Source organism: Podarcis bocagei, assembly GCF_964188305.1.
Source record: "Podarcis bocagei genome assembly, chromosome: 2".
Taxonomy (NCBI): domain Eukaryota; kingdom Metazoa; phylum Chordata; class Lepidosauria; order Squamata; family Lacertidae; genus Podarcis; species Podarcis bocagei.
The window spans coordinates 91,013,701-91,033,043 of record NC_138126.1 but is presented as its reverse complement, the minus strand read 5'-3'; the positions used below and the strand labels follow the sequence as shown (position 1 = coordinate 91,033,043).

Genomic DNA, 19,343 nt, shown 5'->3' with positions numbered 1-19,343 from the left:
TGCTCAGATCTCCACAAAAGGCCTCACACATTCAGGAAACATTTTAAATTAAGTGCATTTGTAAATGCATGTGCTGAATTGTCTGGCCAATTACAGGCATTTAATAAACCACTCATAATAAATAAACTGCATGAGCCTGAGAGCCAATTTCAGGATAAAGGCGCAGCAGTAACCCTTGCACAGTAGGGAACATGCCCGCAGTTGAGAGTTTTGTTGCAAATAATCTATAAATTATGTATAGCATTTACCCATCAATGATCCTGCACTGGAAACACATCCACGTTCAGCGAAAGAGTGCCAAATAGAAAATGAAGAAATAAATCCTGTTTGTCCCTGAAGAACCCATCTCCAGCACTATGCAATTCCATAGCAGTGCTTCCTCTTGAGAAGCCATGGATAATTTGCATAGAATTTGCCAATATTTTTAATCAGCTTTGCTTCTGTGGGCCAGGGGGGGGGGTCAATCTCTTTTGCAGATTTGACTGTGGACTATTAACAGTATAGTCCAGCTTCCTGCAAGCTGCTGCCCTTCAGTCATCAACGGACTACCCCTTCCATCAGTCCCAGTCAGCATGGCCAATGATCAGGGGAGTTGTAGTCACACAACATGCTCCAGGTTGCGGAAGTCTGGAACAATTCTATTAATGCCTTCTTGGTAGTCCCACCAAGTTCGGTTGTGCTTACTCCCTGCTAAGTGACTACGTGCTTGCAGCCTAAATCACCTGTTGAGCAAGTGAGGCACATCCAGGAGTTTAAATGTAGCCACAGTTAACTATTGCAATAAGGAATAACGTTCCATATTTCTTGATGTGCATGGGTTGCAAGATGGTTGTTCACATTATTATTATGGTGTTGTTAGGGCACATTGCCAAAGATGAGAGAGCAACGGTGCTGGACTGTAGGGAGCCCAGACTGACCCAAACTTTAGCCTCCAGCATTGCCAGCAAACACCATGAGCAGTTAGGCTGAGGTGCAAGGCAAGAAGAGGCAGCCCAAAGGAAAGCTATGTCAATTGAGTTAAAGCTGGGATGTCTGCCCAAGGGGAGTATAATGGAGCATGGTAAGGAAACAGGCCCAAAAGCCGATTGACAGCATTCTAACCTACTGGCTGGCTGCTGTTTCACTGCTACATGCCTTGCAATGCAGTTTTTTCCCACCATAACTTTTGAAAAGCTAGTCAATGCCTTTTTCATAATGGTTTTAACAGGTAGGGGAGGGAAAGTCTGAAGCAAAAATGAACTGTAGTGAAAGTGCACCAACAGCAAATATACGAGAGAGAGAAAACTGTTGTAACCTTGATTTGGGATTGCAGTAACACAACGCCCACTTTGTAATGGGGGTGGGCTTTGAAGATTTGTAATATAGTATAGTGTTATGTGAAAGCGCAGCAAAAGGATTGCTTCCTACTGATTACAGAAGAGCAATACTTCTGCAGCGCCGAAAGATTGCAGTGTGGCAGGGACCTTTCCTAGCCTTCTATTGTGCTGTTCAGTTTAATGCGTACCATGAGTGCATTCCAGAAGTTGACAGTTCAAAACTAATCAAAATCCACTGGAAGGGAGCTTGCTTTTAATATTCAAATCACATTAATTAAAATTCCAGGAAACTCTTAACACTACCATGCTATATATGAAGGACACTTAATGCTGACGGGGGGGGGCAATTTAATAAAGGCATCTTACTATTTCTATTTAACTGAAAGTGAATTTGCGGGAGGGGGAGTTTTAGACAATAAAGCTGTGTCACTGTGCCAGCTTAAGTCCTAAGTGAGTTTCATTATCAATGGCTATTAATTTTTCATTAAATCAGTGAATTATAACAATGAGCATCACATATCCATTTGGTTTAATCAGTCATACTGTGCCCTTCCTGCCCTTTAGCCCCCAGTTCCCCCCAAATACTCCCACTTTTCCTTGCTGCATTAATAAGACTGGAGCGGGGAGCGAAAGGCTGGAGAGCTACAAGTCAGTATCTTGAGCGATGGGTTTTATAATGTTGCGCATATTTTGCTCCTCCCACCCCGAGTTCTTTTTGTTATCTAACGGCTGGGATGGCTTATCACACAACATTAAAGCTAGTGTTTGCACTAGAGATGTTTGCCTCTCTGAAGATGTACATTGGGGCATCACAGAATGGCCAGGTGCCAACATTACTTATGGCACAATTGCACAGCATTAAACAATTCAAATTCCAATGAAGAAATTGTATGACCAACAATCTCACTGGCAAGAAATTGATTGATGTCCATCAACCACCCCATGGATTTACACAAGTGCCAAACACAGTCTAGGTGTCTTTGCCCATTGTTGCTTGACTCCTAGCACCTGAGAGATCACCTTAGAGCTGCCAATATATTGTGGGTTTCAGTAAGTGTTAACCAGCTGGCAGTACATTATCTTAACTGGCAGGTTTTCCTGAAATCAGCTACCTCCAGTCAACCCTGTTAGCATTTGGAAAAAAGGCAATTACCAGACACAGATGAAATGTTATTACAAAACTTACACCGCTCGTAAATGTTAAGTTCACTTCCCTCACTACGGGTTTCATTCACATTGTTTAATAGCTTTTGTGAAAACTCACTTCCATCGCAGCGTTCCAAAAGTGCAATCTCCTGTAAAAATGAACCATCTGTAAAGTGTGTCGGGCTTTGCTCTTTTATGCCTCTAGATGTTGTATGATGTGGGGGCCAATCTTTAACTGGATTTGTCTGGCAAGATCATCATTTTTCAGGGATAGCTGAAGTAGAATTAATCCTTCCTCTGTGTGGGGGACGATCCAGCGTGTCACCCTACAGTGTACATGACCAAATCCGTGGAAGTAAAAGGAAGAAGCACTTTCATTTATACAATCAGGGATCATCACCTGTATCTATACTTTCCCTGCAAAAGTGTTCAGTGCCCTGCAGCCTCTTTAAACCAATCTTGCTACATCAGATGCACTATTCAATTTCAGGGCAATGCCTCCCAGGATGAATTTATAACATATTTTTACAGGAAACAAAAGTCTGAAACTTTTTACTTGCATTCTCCCATGGCGGCATTTTTTCATTATGTGTGGCCCCAAGCTTGTAAGAACGACATTTTTTGAATCTTCCTTGAGACTGTGGTTAAATATGAAAGATGGTATAAAAATATGAAAGATGGTATAAAAATCTCCTTGAAGGCAGTTCACACATGCAGGCGTAATACTTGATTACTCATCACTTGATGAATTGCAGCTTCCCGCACAAGCTTGTTTCATGGGAAAACAGAGTTCATGGTAACGGGTAGAGGTACCTTCATAACCCTTCATGGCTTATTAACCAAGTACATCCTGACTATTTCCTGAAGTCACTGATGGGGGCGCTCTCTCACCAAATAAAGCACAGCAGGTGGCAGCTAACAGAGACCTTCTCACTGATGATGCTCTGTCTGCATGGATAGTTCTCCATGGATAGCTCATCCACTGCCTGTGTTGTCTCCCCTTCAGCACTGGGCAAAGACTTTTTATTTAGTTTCCTATTACTTTTAAAAACTTTTAATGCTAAGCAGGTTGGTGTTGGTGTTTTTTTGCTGTTTACCGGATGTTAAAAAAAAATCATCTATCAATTTGTTCTTGTATTTTTATTGTACATAAATCACACAGTAAATTTGAAGGGCAAACTTAAAAATTGATTAAACTTGAGTTGTGAACTGAGATGACTCACACATACATATGTATGTCAACATATCACTCTTTGAACGATGAGCACTCACATGTGAACCAGGATTGGGTATTCCTTCATGCTATTAAAAAACATCCAACTAAGAAACGGTGACTTTTCTGATGATTGTCTGCTAGGAGAAGAGAATGTGAATTAAGAGTCTAAATCTGCAGGAGCAGTGCCACCCCTGCTAAAACCCACTTGGATGGTTTCTCTTTAGTCTTCAGGTTAAAAGTCCAGACGTAGGTTGGACCCCGTTGGCGGGTTTTGTACACAGGACATGGGTACATGTTGCGGACATCTTGCTTGTCGACAGGGATGGCTTTAATGAAAATAATCGGCATTGATGGAGTCAGGTCCTTTAGTCGGGCATCAGCAATCAACCCTGTCTGTGAAGGATAGCAAAGGAAAATGTGAGCTTATTTGACCAGCCACACCTTTCTTGTACCATTAATGCCAGGCCAACATTTCTCTGTCTCCAGCCATTCCTATAATCTGCTATAACCCATTATCAATGGTTTGTTCCCTAACTTCTCAGAGAAAAGGCTACTGCAGAGAAGACTAGAAGTCCTCTGCTTGGAGCTTAACTGCCCTGCCATGGTTCAAGGGGGTGGGAAGAATGGTCAGGTTATAAAATAAATAGCCATCCTATTACACAGCCCCACTGTGCAGAAAAATGTGGCTGTGAAGTCACTGCAAGCAGATTGCCCATTGGCATCGTTTTCCCATGCACCCTGTTGGAAAGGAGGGAAGGAGGAAACAGGACTGAAGATGTTGTGCTGCCACTGCTCTCTAGGGTGGGGAAGGAGAAGGTAAGCTCCACTCAAGGAGGTGTCAGTCAACAAGCTGGTCTTGCCTCCTCGGTAGCAGGAGGGTCAATCCCAGGGGACTCTCCTTCCTTAGAGAACACAGAAAAGCTACAAGCACTTTGCACATTATCCTTACATCCTCACATTAGTGCTGCATTGTGATGAGAACTTACTATCAAATGCAATCTTCTGATCAGTTTATTCACCTTGAGGAAGACCATTAGCATTCCAAGAGGCATATACAAATGGTAAGCAATCCTGATCCTTTTGCAACACAAACAATATGTACACTTTTATATTAAGGTAATTCTGATAATAGATAGCGCCTGCAGAGCTTAAGATTTCCAAAGGAGCAAGTAAACATTAAATAATCCTTGCAACAGCAACACTTCTGGGAGCTGGTGTTGCAACATTTCAACTTGCAGTTACATTTAGGTTTTTTAAAAAATCTTTTTGAGCAGGCACTTGTCTGGATGAAAGATACAAAGGGAAGAATTCCTCCCATGAAATATGCCCCCATCTATTTTTAGATTGACAAAGTTTTCAATCTCTCTTAGAGCATTCCACAGCATTAATTAATGTTTTTATTTGCATGCTTATCTCCCTGTTGATCAAAAGAAGCTTTGACTTGGATACAACCATTTTCACTGTTTAGGGATATAATTTGGTTTACAGATTGGTGGAGATGTACACCTGCACACACACCTTCTCTCTCTCTCTCTCTCTCTCTCTCTCTCTCTCTCTCTCTCTCTCTCTCTCTCTGCTGAGATAATCAGCACCAAAATAATTCTTGGGGGAAACCTGGCACAGCTATGCTTATTCTATTGAAAGCATTTCAATGCTGCCTTTCATCAAAAAAGACTTCCTAAGCGGTCAACAAAAGAGATTATAAAACTGATCATTAAAACTTACACCAAGGCAATAAGGAAAAAAAATCTAAACAGCAATGCAAAGCAGTAAAGCAACAAAGAAGAATAGAAAACTATAAAATTATGATAGGACAGGAATGCAATGCATCTTAAGAAATTATATCTCATATATATCCTGTTCCTTCTCCTAGAAGCTTAGGGAAGTATATGAGGAGTTTCCCCCCATTTTATCCTCACAACAACCTTGGAAGGTGGGTTGAGCTGAGAGACTGTGAGTGCCCCAGTGCCACCCAGTGAGTTTTAACAATGGGTGAGGATTTGAACCAGTCAAATGCTGGCTTGTGAAAACACAGGGGTTCATGACCTTAGAAACATCACCAGCTAGGTTTTTGCCAACGGATGGCCTTTTCTGTGCACTGATCATAAAATATGTGTGGAAAGAAGCCCTCAAAAATGTAAGTGCAATGTACTTTGAAAGAACCCTGCAGTGACAATGCACATTGGAAGCGGGCACAAGTGTGTGTTTAAGAACAGAACTGCACATTACACACACACCTGTCCTAACATGGCCACACTTGGTAGAGAAAGGCAGCTTTGGGGTGGGATTAGGAATGGGAAATAAGTAAGTGGGAGAGGCAGAGATGTGCATAATCCCTCCCATACTTGTCACTGTTCGGATCATAATTGCAGAAAACCATGTCCAACTCCCCTCTGGGCTTATCTTTGCAAACACCACTTCTGCCTCCTGAGGTGGGATTTTCCCTATAAGAAACAGCCATCTGGATTACATGTATAATATGTAGTTCCACCATATGCTAAGGATGTGGCTTCTGAGAGTGTTGCATTCACTTGTTGAGCACATCTCTTCCTTTGGTGGGCTGGTGGTGAGGGGGCATCATATAAATGTTATCTTTAGAAGAACTCTGAGGATTAGCTTGACTCAACCTGCCTACTCCCATTCCTGTCTGCTTCTTAAAACCACAGCACACATCACATGCCAGCAAGCCTATGCCTGTGATTGTATGTTTACTTAGTTTACGAGAGCACACAATACGTACTTTTGCAAACCCATGTTTGTTGCACACATACATTGAACACAGGCTTTAGGCAGGCAGGTTTCTAGTGTATGTAGCAAGACTGTTTAGGCTCTTCAACCCTTTGACTCAAGTAGCATCCGTGTGTATTATTTATGCCTTTGGCAAAGCCTGAAGTGGCCTTAACCACCAGGAAGATTTCTCCCATTAAAATGCCATTGCTACAACCCTCACTGTCCGGTAGGATGGCCATCTACACATTGCTAAAAAAGAGAGGAAATGCATCACCAAAAAAAGAGATGTGCATATCATAATTTATATGCAGAGTTTTAAATTTAGAAATTATAATAATAATTTAAATAGAAACACTGGGTGGCATTCAACATCTCGCTATTACAAACATTCTGCCTGTGCAAGCATATCAGCTTGCCAGATGGAACGATTCCTACTCCCTTCCCTCTGCATACTGTTTTATGGGTTCTGCCAACTGCCCCTACCAAAGCAGGGGGCACAGAAGAGGAGCAAAAGCCCTTGTTGTGCTAATGGGATTCTTTAGATGAATCCTGCCCACTATTGGGGTGGGGGAATTTGACCAGTGGACCTGTGTGCTTGCTTGCTCTGTGAGCCACATACTAGCTGGTGATAGGCAACTTTAAAAGCACAGCTCTCCCTCCTCTAAACTGGGCTTGGACAGGACAGCCTTTAAAATGCAGGACTGTCCTCTGTAAAGTAGCGCACATGGCCACCCTGGTGTCTGGGGCTTTCCCTGAATTGCTTTCCTCAGAAATCTTGCTCTCTGAGAAAGCAGCAGAACGTAAAGTGAAAAGGGGGAAGAGTCCCAAATGAAGCTGTCAAAGACACACACTGAATCCTTCCCAGCTGTCCCCTCCCATAGCCGGGGAATAAGGCGGGTATGGGGAACCTGCGACTCTCCAGATGCTGCTGGCCTCCGCTCCCAGCATCCCTGGCCAAGCTGGGAGGGGCTGATGGGAGTTGCAGTGCAGCAACATCTGGAGGGCCACAGAGTTCCCCACTCCTGGAATGCAACCTTTTCTTCCGTAAGGGGCTAAATTTTCCATACATATAATCTATCTGCCTTTGGTGAAATGAATACTAGCAGGGAATTCGGGACCTTGTAAAACCTGTCTGGTTTTCTTTTGTTAAGTGGGAGGCTGATATAGATTGGTTCATAAACGTAAGCCACCCACATAATAATATGAATGCATACATAAATAAATATAGGAGATTCATCTCTGAACAGGGCAGATGGAGAACGGCTGCCTTTAGCTGCAGCCATCACCTTACAGGGAAATTTCTTTTCTAAATTGGAATAGCTCCCTAAAGCGATTACCCTGAACTTCAGAGCTTCATGGTTCTTACCAAAGGATTAATTTCTAGTGAATATGCAGCCCAGAAAGAGTGAATGCGCACAGCAGAGTTAATAATTCTTTACACTGTCACCTGCATTTGTCCCCACAAGAATACGCACATAGCTAACAGAGCTATTGAATGCAGAATCAATGGGTCCATTTCAACACAGAAATGTCCCTGCCTGCCTTCCCCAACCTCCTCCCTCCTCCAACCTCTATTTAAAAAGACATGTTCGGGCACAGAGACAGAATATCATTATTACTGCTTAGTGTTTTGCAGCAGAGAAAGGAATACTTCTAGAAAATGCATTAAGAAATAGCTATTGAAACTCTTATTTGAAATTCCAGTTAAGCCCCCATATCATGCTGCCATAACTGCTGCGCTGATGACCCCAAGTTAGCCATTCTGTGATTGCTGGGTGGGGGGAGGGGGTTGTATAGATATGAGAAAGTGATTTTTTTATTTTCTGATCTGCTTGATTACATTTGATTAGAATGTTTCACACATTGCAACGCAGGTTTGTTAAGTTTCACTGTTTGCTATGATGAGGTGTTTTTTACTTTTTTGTAAAAAAAAAAAGAAGAAATAAAGAATTCTGAAAAGTACTGTGCTGCTGCTGCTGAGCATATACTATGAGTAACTTGTACAAAATACACCTCAGTATATCCTCTCCAGGTTAGGGTTTCACTTCTGTTGTTTTATTTATTTAGCCTGAGAATCAGCAGTGTACTCAACAGATACCAACTATGCCTTCTTGGAAAAAGTCTGTATGTGTGTATGTGTGTATGTATGTATGTATGTATGTATGTATGTATGTATTGGGGCAAAACCCACAGAGTTGTTTACAAAGAGAATAAAACAGCAACATTATTGATGAAAACAGTTAAAAACAACTACTTAAAGCATTTTAAAAAATGAGCAATGAACTAAAAACAGATTTAGCGTACAAAAAAGCAGAGAAATCTGCCAGATTTCTGCCAGATCACCAAGAAAAGGATAAACACCACACACACAGCCAACAACAAGCAAGACAGTCTGAAGAAGCCATCCTGAGGGAGACTGGTCTTTGGCCTGACTTCTCGTATTCTACAAAGTCTATCAGTTTATGGTTACCCTCCTGTTCATAATAGAGCAGAACAAAGGATCCACCACCAGGTGGGTTCCTCCTGATGTTTTAACCTTTCGATAGAAAAACAGAGGTAGATGACAGCCACAACCAGTGCAAATCACTCCAGGTCCAGTTTACACACCCACACCCCATATGCTGATGCTTCCTTGAAAGCCCCACAGCTTCCCTGGCCCCTCAGCCTCAGCTCATACCCTGCAAGGGCTCAAGGAGGGTCTGTAAACATACCAGTGATAAGGCTCTGACCTCTGGTGCTTTCAAACAGCTAAGTCTAGGGAATCAAAGAAAACCATTGATTTGGATGCATAAGTTATGGGACATGAGCCAATAAACCTTTTAGCTCCAAGGCTGACAGCACCAGCTGCTCCTTTTGGCAGGGTCTTTAAAAATAAGACTGTGTATGCTCTGTGCAGGGGGGGAAACAAAAAAGGTGGGTGGGAGAGGACTCCCGATTCTGCACAAGTTGTAGCACAAATCATGCACCACAGAAATGCAAATTCTGATATCAGCAAATTATGCAAACTAATTTTGCTTATTTTGCTTCAAAGTCCCTGGTTTTCAAAGAATTTAGAACAGGCAGGCAAAAATGGGGTGGAGTGGGGGGGGGATAAAAATAGTGAGAATGTATCAATTGGAGCCAAAGCCATCCTTTGAATTGCATGGTTGTTGGCGTCTTAAAGCACCTCCATTTTTCAGCATGCCATTTTAACTGCCTCCTCCCAATTTAGGTCCCTAGAGCCTTAATAGCCAGCTTTCACTGACTTTTGCACAGTTCTGTCTAATCTTATGCTAGCTGTCAAAATCAGAGAACGGTTTCAACATCCATGCCATTTGTTTATTTATACTTTTTTACAGTGGTACCTCGGGTTACAGGCGCTTCAGGTTACAGACTTCGCTAACCCAGAAATAGTACCTCGGGTTAAGAACTTTGCTTCAGGATGAGAACAGAAATCGCACGGCGGCAGCGGGAGGCCCCATTAGCTAAAGTGGTACCTCAGGTTAAGAACAGTTTCAGGTTAAGAACGGACCTCCAGAACGAATTAAGTTCTTAACCCAAGGTACCACTGTATTCATTACATTTATAATCCCACCTTTTTTACCTAAGGAGCTCAAGATGGCATGTATGTGGTTCTCCCCCTCCTCTTTTAATCCCCACAACAACTCTGTGAGGTAGGTTCAGCTGAGAGGCAGTGACTGGCCCAAGGTCACCCAGTGAACTTCATGGCCAAGCAAGGATTTCAACCCAGGTCTCCTAGGTCCAAGTCCAACCCTCTATCCGCTACATCACGCCGGCTGGTTGACAAAAGGTTCTCCCTCAGCAAACACAAAAATAGGAGCATGAAAATCAAAATCCACCAAAGTTCTGCTCAGCCTGGCAGGCACTAAAGTCCATTCTCAACTACCCACCCATCCCATCACTTTCCTCCTTCTCCTCCTCCTCCTCCTCCTCCCACCACTAGAAATATTGACCAGCCCCTACTTCAGATTTCAGGCGTCAATAGAAAATATTCCACACATTTTAATTAAAGTTATTTTTATATGATATCGTACATGATTGTTAAAACGGTCTATTCCCTTAGTGTAGCAACAAAATCCCAATATTCATATTTACCTGCATATCCCAGCGCGCACCTTCCATAAATAAGCCATGAACATATGCACCTTCCCGTGGCGGGCTGCTGAACTCCTCACGGTTCCTCTTGGTCACATCACACTGCAGGGTCATTTTGTCTAGAGGCCACTCGTTCTTTCTGGCCATGGACTGCATGATGGCCGTCAGGAAAGACTGTGGGTTGAAGAATCCTGCCAACCACACCACAGATGGTAGCAGGAAGTCCCCAGTCCAGGTCTCCAGCTCCTTGATGCGGTTGAGAAGGTCAGCAAACCAGCTGCCTAAACCAGCCATGGAAGGATAAGCCCTCTTGGTCCATGATTCAGGTACTGTGTCTAAGAAGATGGCATTCTGTAAGTTCTCCATATCACTGGTCATGGTTAATTCACCCTTTTAAAAATGTATGAGAGAGGGGAAAAGGCATTGGTCTCAGGCAGAAATGCAGCAAATATGTCAAAGCAACATGTTTATCTGTCCTGATGTCTTGTTTAAAATGGTTTTCAGGAGATCAGAAACTGCCATGTTCAACCTGCAAACAACGTTGGTAGAGACAGGATGACCAGCATTTTTGAAGAGTAAAATCTAGAAACGTATTCATATCTCTCTTATTAAATCTTTTTTTTTCTTTTTAAAGAAAATAAAAAGGTGTGTTAAACTACTAGAAATGTTTTAACATTATTTCTTCCCTTGCTGATCCTGGTATGTACATATAATTTTAAGGTAAGGGGCAAGAAGCACATAAGAAAGAAGGCAGGAAGGAAGGAGAGGGCAGAATGGAAGAGAAACCTGAAGGGAGGGCAGGTGGTAGAGGGTTGGAGACAGGGGACCGTGGCAAAGTGGGGCTCTGAAGGCACTTCAGGGTGCTCAGGAGATAATGTATGCTATAAAGTAAAGAGGAGTGCCAGGCAGGAGGGTGGTCAAGAGACAAAGTAGCTAAATGAGGCAAAAGTGGGGAGTGATTTGAAAAACAGGGACAGAGGAAACCAAGGTGTGCCCAATTTCCATCTTACTTTGCACACCTACCTAAGAGTCAAAGGGTGTGATAAATAAATGAATGAACAAATAAACAGTGGAGTTGTGAAGCGGCCCCCATGGGCCCCTACTCTTGTGCAAACTGCTATTGAAACCCTCCTTGCTATCAAAAGGGTGTGAGATGCAGTATGGAAGATGGCAGCCAGCAGCATTCAAGTTCACAGAGCTGAAGAAAAGAGGGCCAAGGAGACAGCAGGGCTGAAGTATAAGCTACACATCAGCCTACAGAGGAAGCGAAGGGAGACAATAGGGCCCTGTGTGTGAGTTCCTAATATTTATATATTGCTTGGCACATCCGCAGGTATCCCAAAATGATTTATAATAATAAAGTACATTAAAATGTATTTAAGTTTACAGAGAGTCACAGGGGAATTCAACCATCATTACAACACTGAGGGCCAAAAAAGAAGAGAGATTAATTTCACACATTACCCCCTGGAAATCAGCAGCCAAATTACTAGCTGCTAACTTCTTGGAGTTTATATTGTTTCGATTACATGTTACGTTTTATATTCTGAGCTTGTCCATCATTTAGTTCCACTGGCAGTACCTTATCATTTGGTATCTTTTTAACAATAGTGGGTGGGTACCCAACTAAGTCATACCTCAGAGTAGACCTATTGAAATTAATGGACTTCAGTACTAACTTATGTATGACCAGCATCTGATATCACCCACTGATGTTACAACTTATTTGCCTACTTTTTGCGGTTTATGCATCCTTGTATACCAAGTTCCCTTTCAGGACGTAAAATTTAGTTACACAGGACACTCATCCCAGACTGGAGGGCTGCAACATATAACTGGGTCACTCGCCCATTTTCACACTCAATGTTACACAACAAAGAGCCTCTACCTTGAGCCCCAGGTCAAGTTCTCGCAGCGACCTCCTGATTTCACTAGTAAGGAGGTTCATACGCTCACATTCCTGGAATGCAACAACAATGTATGGGGTCCTCTCTTCCACCTTGGCCATCAGCTCAGGAATGTTAAACTCATCAGTTAGCTTCTCCAGGATATCATCCAGCAGCGCCTTCACCTGCATACCAAAAGGAGGGTTACTGAAATTTTATTGCAGAAAGTGGTAGCTGGGGCCCATTGGGACAGGTAAGGTGAAAGGCAGGTAGACCAAAAGCGGTTGACCCAGAGTCACTGGCAGCCAGAGACAACAAATTCAAATTTTGTCTCCTCCTTCCTCCTTGCTGAGTTCTGTAAGAGCAACACTGAGACTAAGGAAGAAGAAGGTGACGGGCAGTCCTATGCTCTGGACTGATGTACAGTCATTCCTCAGGTTAAATGTGCTTCAGATTGAGCATTTTCAGGTTACACTCCGTGGCAACCTGGAAGTAACGGAGTGTGTTACTTCTGGGTTTCGCCGCTCGTGAATGCGCAGATGCTCAAAATGACATCACACGCATGCACAGTAGTGGCGAATCATGACCCGCGCACACGCAGACGCTGGTTACACTCTACTCAGGATGCAAACGGGGCTCTGGAACAGATCCCATTCACATCCAGAGGTACCACTGTAATTAAGAAGGCAGGACAGTGGGGGATGGCTATGGGCAGAAGTTGGTGAGGCAGTGTCCCATTCTCCCTACTGGACCAGCCTCCACTGCTTGCAGAAGTCAGGGAAGATAATCAACTATTCATTGCTGCCTTGTGAAAGTTAACCTGCACCTGCTGAAGATAAAGCTGAGCCGACATGAACCTGGCTCCTCTAAATCAACCCATCCAAATGGGCTATTACATTCTAAATACCTACAAGCATTCAAAGTGGCTCTTTTTACAGAGATGATTTAGAAATGGCCACATATTATGCAGGAGCTCACTCTTCTCCTCTCCTTTTCTTTCTTTCTCCCCCCCCCCTTCCCATTTTCCCGTGTGCCTCATTCTGAGGTTGGGCTGGTTCAGTGAGATGGATGAAGCTATAAAAGTAAAAATCAAACAGTGGAGCATACTGTATTGCACCGTTTATGAGCAATTTTATTCATGTATTATTGACAAATGCAGGAGATTATTTTAAATGGAATTTTAAGGTGAACTATCTCAGCACATTGTAAACAAGACAAGAAAAGTCTGTCAGCTCCCAAGGTCTCCCTGCAGCTCAGCTCAGCAGCATGGTCACCAGAGTTTGGAACATCATCTCATGAGACGGCAGATATTAATACATTTAAGCCACTAAATCATTTAAAATGTATAGAATGACCTTCGGTCCTTTCTTCAAAGCATTATATTGTATTCCCTTGTCTTCTCTGTCACCTGCCAATCAATCTGATCTATTGGCCACAAACCATCAATTCTATCAGAAGCTTTACTCCTGCCAGATTCAGAGGGTGTCCATGTATACCAGAAGGGATAGTAGTTTCCTTTCTGCACCAAAATTAAAAGTAACTTGCTCTGCAGACATTTTCCCTGGTAGATTTCCATCCACAACTGGAGAAGGGTTAAGATTCCTGGGCAGTAAAAGAGGAGCACTTAACATCAGAAAGATCTTGGTCAGCAGGTAAGTTGGCACACTCCAAGGATTCCCTTTGCTGTAAGCTGGCGAATAGAATTATCACCAGCATTTAAGCAAAATATGAAGTAACAGTTGGGGTTCTTCCTTAAGCCATAAAAGGCAAAATCATTTAGAGGGAAGCCAAAAGAGTTTCTCTAAGCCTGGGAAAAATTCTTAGGAAGGCTGAGCACACTCCTAACTGTTGCCACATTTTACTTAAAATGAATTTCAAATTTGGAGGCCCTTCTCCTGGTGAAACAGCAGAGAAATTCCGAGGGAAGAAAAAGGTAATTGCAACAAGACCACTGGCATTTATTGTGGAGGGTGGGGCTGCACCTCCCCAAGGGTGAAATTGTTTCCATGGGTTCAGGTCTCTCTGCTCCATGACGTTAAGTGTGCATCCTACTTGCAATAACCCATAAAATCACAGGCACAAAAATGAAGCCTGGATTGCAGGGAATCTGCCAGCCAATTCACATTCTTCCTTTTAATATGTCAGAACACTTGATCTTATTTCACTCGGAGTGAGGCATTCGCTTGAGTAGTTAACCAAAAGGCCCAGGCCATGTGTCTGGTTCTGGCCATGGTCCTAGAAAAAGAAGCCACGTGTACAGGAACTTGAAAGCCAAGACGATGATCAGCCTTGGCAGCAACAAATGCAAAAATTAATTAACCCAAGATTGGGATTAACCATTTTAATCTTAGCCTCTGAGTGTAAAGAGGAGGAAATAATGGGGCTGATCTTCAACTGTCTATGAATTGCAGCCAGAAAAAAGTGTTCATAAACCAACTTTTTAATATTGACCTTCCTGTACCTTATAGGCACGTACTGGAGTTTTAATGAAGTAAATGTTTCCCTTAAGAGAACATGAGGAAATAGGTATTTTTGTTTTTATTGTTACTAAGAAGTCTTCTACAGATTTAAACTATGTAAAGAAGGCGTCAGAGTTTATTGGAAAAAAGAGTAGTCAACTGCACGCTCCAAATCTCCCTTGTTGATCTTAATCTAGGATATTCCAGCTCTTGTATACCCATCATCTATTATTTTTTATTATTATTATTATTAGTAGTAGTAGTAGTAGTAGTAGTAGTAGTAGTAGTAGTATTTAAATCCCACCTTTTTCTCCATGGGGCTCAAGGTGGAACAGGTGGTTTTCCCCTTCCTCCTCATTTAATCCCCACAACAACCCTGTAATGTAGGTTCCCCCCCCAATAAATTTTATTAAAGTTTGAAAGAAAATATACAAAGGTTAATATCAAATATCTAATAAACTAATCTAAATAAAAACTCAAACCAAAAAGGGGGGAGGGAGGGGGAAATGAAATAAAAAAAGGGGGGAATGAAAGTAGTAAAAAAAATATGGGAAAAAACTTCTGATTCTTTGTCTGTCCGCTATATATAGAAAAGAACATCCACACCAAAACAACACCCAACAATTCCACTTTCTATAAACCAATATTTTCTTCAGTCCTCAAACCCAGATATCATAAATTCGCTCTCTTTTTCACACAAAAACCCTGTGAGGCTGAAGGTGAGGCTGAAAGGCAGTGACTGGCCCAAGATCACCTTGTGAGCTTCATGGCCAAGTGGGGATGTGAATCCATATCACCCAAAGAGAGTTCTGTAATCTGTATGGCAGCTGCCTGATTTTTCCAAGACATCCTCCTGGGTTGCACACTGCGACTACGAACTAGAAAGGGGAGGCGCCACTGTCTGGATGGTCTCCCTCTTAAATCTCTAGGAGGAAGTCAAATCTAGGCATGTAATGGATTGTATTGGTCCCTCTGTATGAGAACCATGGTGTATGTCCACCATTATTAATTTTGAATGACAGCAGAGGTCATAAGCCATTTATTTCTACAATGCCCACAACACTGTGGATATTGTACTGGAACTGTACAGTTCCAGGACCTCCCTTGGAATCAATAACGGCAGTTCATACTGCCTAGCAAAAGCTAACTGGGCTGTATGAACTGCCCATAAACTGAACAGGATTCAGGCTGAAACTAAATCAAGCACTGTCTATCTGCTGTTGACTCACCTTCTCTTCCCGGGTGGCCCCTGAACCTTCTCCAAGGCTGGTGTCCCGGGGCTGCAGCTCCAAAACAGTGCGGAAGAGCTTTTCTGAGGTTTGGGTCAAGAATCCAATTTCTGCATTGGGGTGGAGGCCATAAAGGTACGGAGACTCAGCAGGCAACGTACTGTCTATATACTGGGCAGCAAAATCACATCAGGATTATCAGCAGGGTTTCAGGCATCTCACACAATACTACTAACAGGACACATGCCTCTGATTCGTTTGTAGTGCTAGTGGGCCATTAGGAAGCCAACATTAGAGCTGCAGGTACGCTGCATTAAAAATCAGACCAGCCTCAGACCAACCAAGGTTTGCAGCTGTTATACCCAAACCTTGCTACAAATTTCCAATAAGAAGCCAATTCTTAACTTGGTTTGGTGTGCCCTTTGGATGCAACGGTTTTAGCTTATAGCTAGGAAATGGATGGGACGCGGGTGGCGCTGTGGGTTAAACCACAGAGCCTAGGACTTGCTGATTAGAAGGTCAGCGGTTCGAATCCCCGCAATGAGGTGAGCTCCCATTGCTCAGTCCCTGCTCCTGCCAACCTAGCAGTTCGAAAGCACATCAAAGTGCAAGTAGATAAATAGGTACCGCTCCAGCGGGAAGGTAAACGGCGTTTCCGTGTGCTGCTCTGGTTTGCCAGAAGCGGCTTAGTCATGCTGGCCACATGACCCGGAAGCTGTATGCCGGCTCCCTCGGCCAATAAAGCGAGATGAGCGCTGCAACCCCAGAGTCGGTCACGACTGGACCTAATGGTCAGAGGTCCCTTTACTTTTATCTTTAGGAAATGGATGATGAACAGTGGCACTGTTAGCGCTGAACTTTGGGGCAGAAAACAAGAGCCTCAAAATGCACCTGTCACTGCAACAACTTTTGCTTCCTTTTGAAAAAAACAACTTTTTACACAGGGGTGTATTTGAATGCGCTACAGAGCAAACCGACCCCTTCATACCCCCTGTTAAGTGATGGGTGGAAAGGGACTGACTAGGCATTAGGTGTCACAGCTGGAATGGGTTGCTTTTTTCTTTCCTTCGTTTTGAGGGGGAGAAAGGAAGAAAAGGGCATCTCTTTCTTCTATTCCAGGGTGGGTGCGGAAGGGTAGGTGGGGAAATGAGCAACCAGGGCAGCACATGGAGAAGAGAAAGCAGGGTGGCAGAGCAGTCAGAGGAACTTCTGGTGCACATCTTGCCCTGGGCTACCTCAAGCTTGGGAGCACCACTGTCAACAAGTGCTCATAAGTTCACTTATTTTCTTCTAAAATAAAACAAGACTTGCTCTTCATATCCTGTTGCTAGCACCTCCCCCTCCCTGCCCAACAGAAGCTTAAACAGCCCTTGAAGATCCAGAGGTTTTCTCATAAAACCTTAAGATAAAAAGTGTCCCTGAGCATACTGAAGGAAGCACTATATAAACAAAAGTATTAATAATATAATGAACAGCACTGTCAAAGTGTGTCACAGTGCTATCCTCTACTTGTTCCCTCTGAAATAAGCTCCACTAAGTTCGGCAGGACTGATTCCCAAGTAAGTGTGTACAGGGTTAGGATTGCAGCCTCAGAAATGCTTTCGAGCAAACAGGTGCAGCTTTCCATCAGGTCTGCTGTGGTCGGCAAAATAATAATTTCTATTAATGAATGAACTGAAAGAGTGCAAGGTGCACTGTCACCTTTATCATTAGAGTGGGCTCTTTGGGGGAGATTGTGAACAACTGGCTGAAAAAGAACCACCCACCAGAAAAACAAACAAACAAACAAATAAATAAATAGTGTTCAGCAGGGATACCTGGTGATAGCTGTTGTAATCCATGTTCCCTGGGAGGGGAAATCCTGGGGCCAGCAAGAATTCTCCCTCCAACATTTCAGGCTTGATGAACTCTTCCAAGTAGGTCTTGCAGAGACGTCTGTCCCAGTCATCTGTGATGTGTCCTCCATACATGATCTCTCCAAAGAGATATCGCAAATCGTCATAGGGAACCTAAACAACAATAGGCACCAGATCAGACCAAAGGCCAACCTAGTCCTGTTTCCCACAGGAAGGCAACTGCTGTTGTTCCCCAGCACCTGGTAATTAAAAGCACCATCCCAGAGGCAGCATGCAACCATTTTGACTAATCACAGGCTACAGGTTGCAGGAGGTGCTGCTTCCTAGGAGCGCAGTCACCATGCACCCTTTTAAACCTTAAGTCTCAGGAAATGCTTTCATGTCACTAGTTACATTTTTTCTAACAAATTTAATGTAACACAGCAGTTAAAACCGCTCCATGCTGTACACAAGAGAGTCGCTCAGAGAAGCCCAGACTGCAGAACAGACTGTGTGTATATGTGTATATGTATGGTGAGGGAAAGGGAGAAAGGGTGGGAGGATTGCTACTTAAAACAAGGATTTTCCCGGTTCCCTAGACTGAACACATTTATCTTGGCAGCCAAACACTTCCAAATATTTTCTCAGAAATGCCATGGTGGAGACACACACAGGCCAGAAACAAAAGTTCATTGGAATGGGGATTGTAAAGTGAAATATGTGCCCTTTGCTTGGAGCTACAGTAGTAGATTAGTCCCCAAAACCAAAAAAAGCCACTGATAAATCTATTAAAGACCCAAGAACAGGTTTCATTATTTAATGTATGAAAGATATGACGCCGCTCACCTTTGAACTAGCCTCCAAGTAATTGTACAGAACGTTGACTGAAATGGTCAAGTCCCCAGTGTTAAAGGGGTATGAACGATTCCAGCCCTGCGGCCCAAACTTGCGTCTTTCAGCTACCACAGCATGAAAGTAGCAGAGGGAAAAAAGGATGCTCTTAAATTCATTCTCACGGGCACACATCTCCAGGGTGTCCTGCAAGGCAAAAGCAGGGGGGGGAGAGAGAGAAATAGGTGTTTTCTTGGTAAGCACCACGCTAGGTCCTCAGCAAGGGTCTCATGAACTGCAGATTTACCAAACACAAATACACACTGGAGCATTGGACTTGGGTTATCCAAGTACCCCCCCCCCAAAAAAATTATGTTAGATTTATTTGTGTGAGAGGTTATAAGAGGGTCAGAGTTGACTTCCTAGACTTACCAGAATTATACCTCTTCATTAATCCATTTTAATGGATTCTATTTTTTTAGGACATAGCCTATTTGTAATCCAATTAAGTTTTTCTACTTTGAGAGGGATACGGTATTGGCCTGAATATAAGCCTCACTTTTTTACCAAATTCTGACCGTGAAAAGTTAAAGTTAAAGT

The 19,343-nt window shown here is 43.1% G+C and overlaps 1 protein-coding gene across 1 annotated transcript in view; it reads right to left on the bottom strand.

Moving 5' to 3' along the window:
* Nucleotides 1-3,587: 3,587 nt before the first annotated feature.
* Nucleotides 3,588-19,343, bottom strand: part of DNAH9 (dynein axonemal heavy chain 9) — a gene marked incomplete at its 5' end in the record, with an annotated part of 196,859 nt that continues 181,103 nt past the window's right edge. Inside the window, 6 exons of the mRNA XM_081183892.1 lie at nt 3,588-4,071; nt 10,504-10,893; nt 12,392-12,574; nt 16,078-16,248; nt 17,895-18,086; nt 18,759-18,950. Of these exons, the coding sequence (XP_081040018.1) occupies nt 3,844-4,071; nt 10,504-10,893; nt 12,392-12,574; nt 16,078-16,248; nt 17,895-18,086; nt 18,759-18,950 (1,356 nt within the window). The 3' untranslated portion in view covers nt 3,588-3,843. The remainder of the gene's footprint in view (nt 4,072-10,503; nt 10,894-12,391; nt 12,575-16,077; nt 16,249-17,894; nt 18,087-18,758; nt 18,951-19,343) is intronic.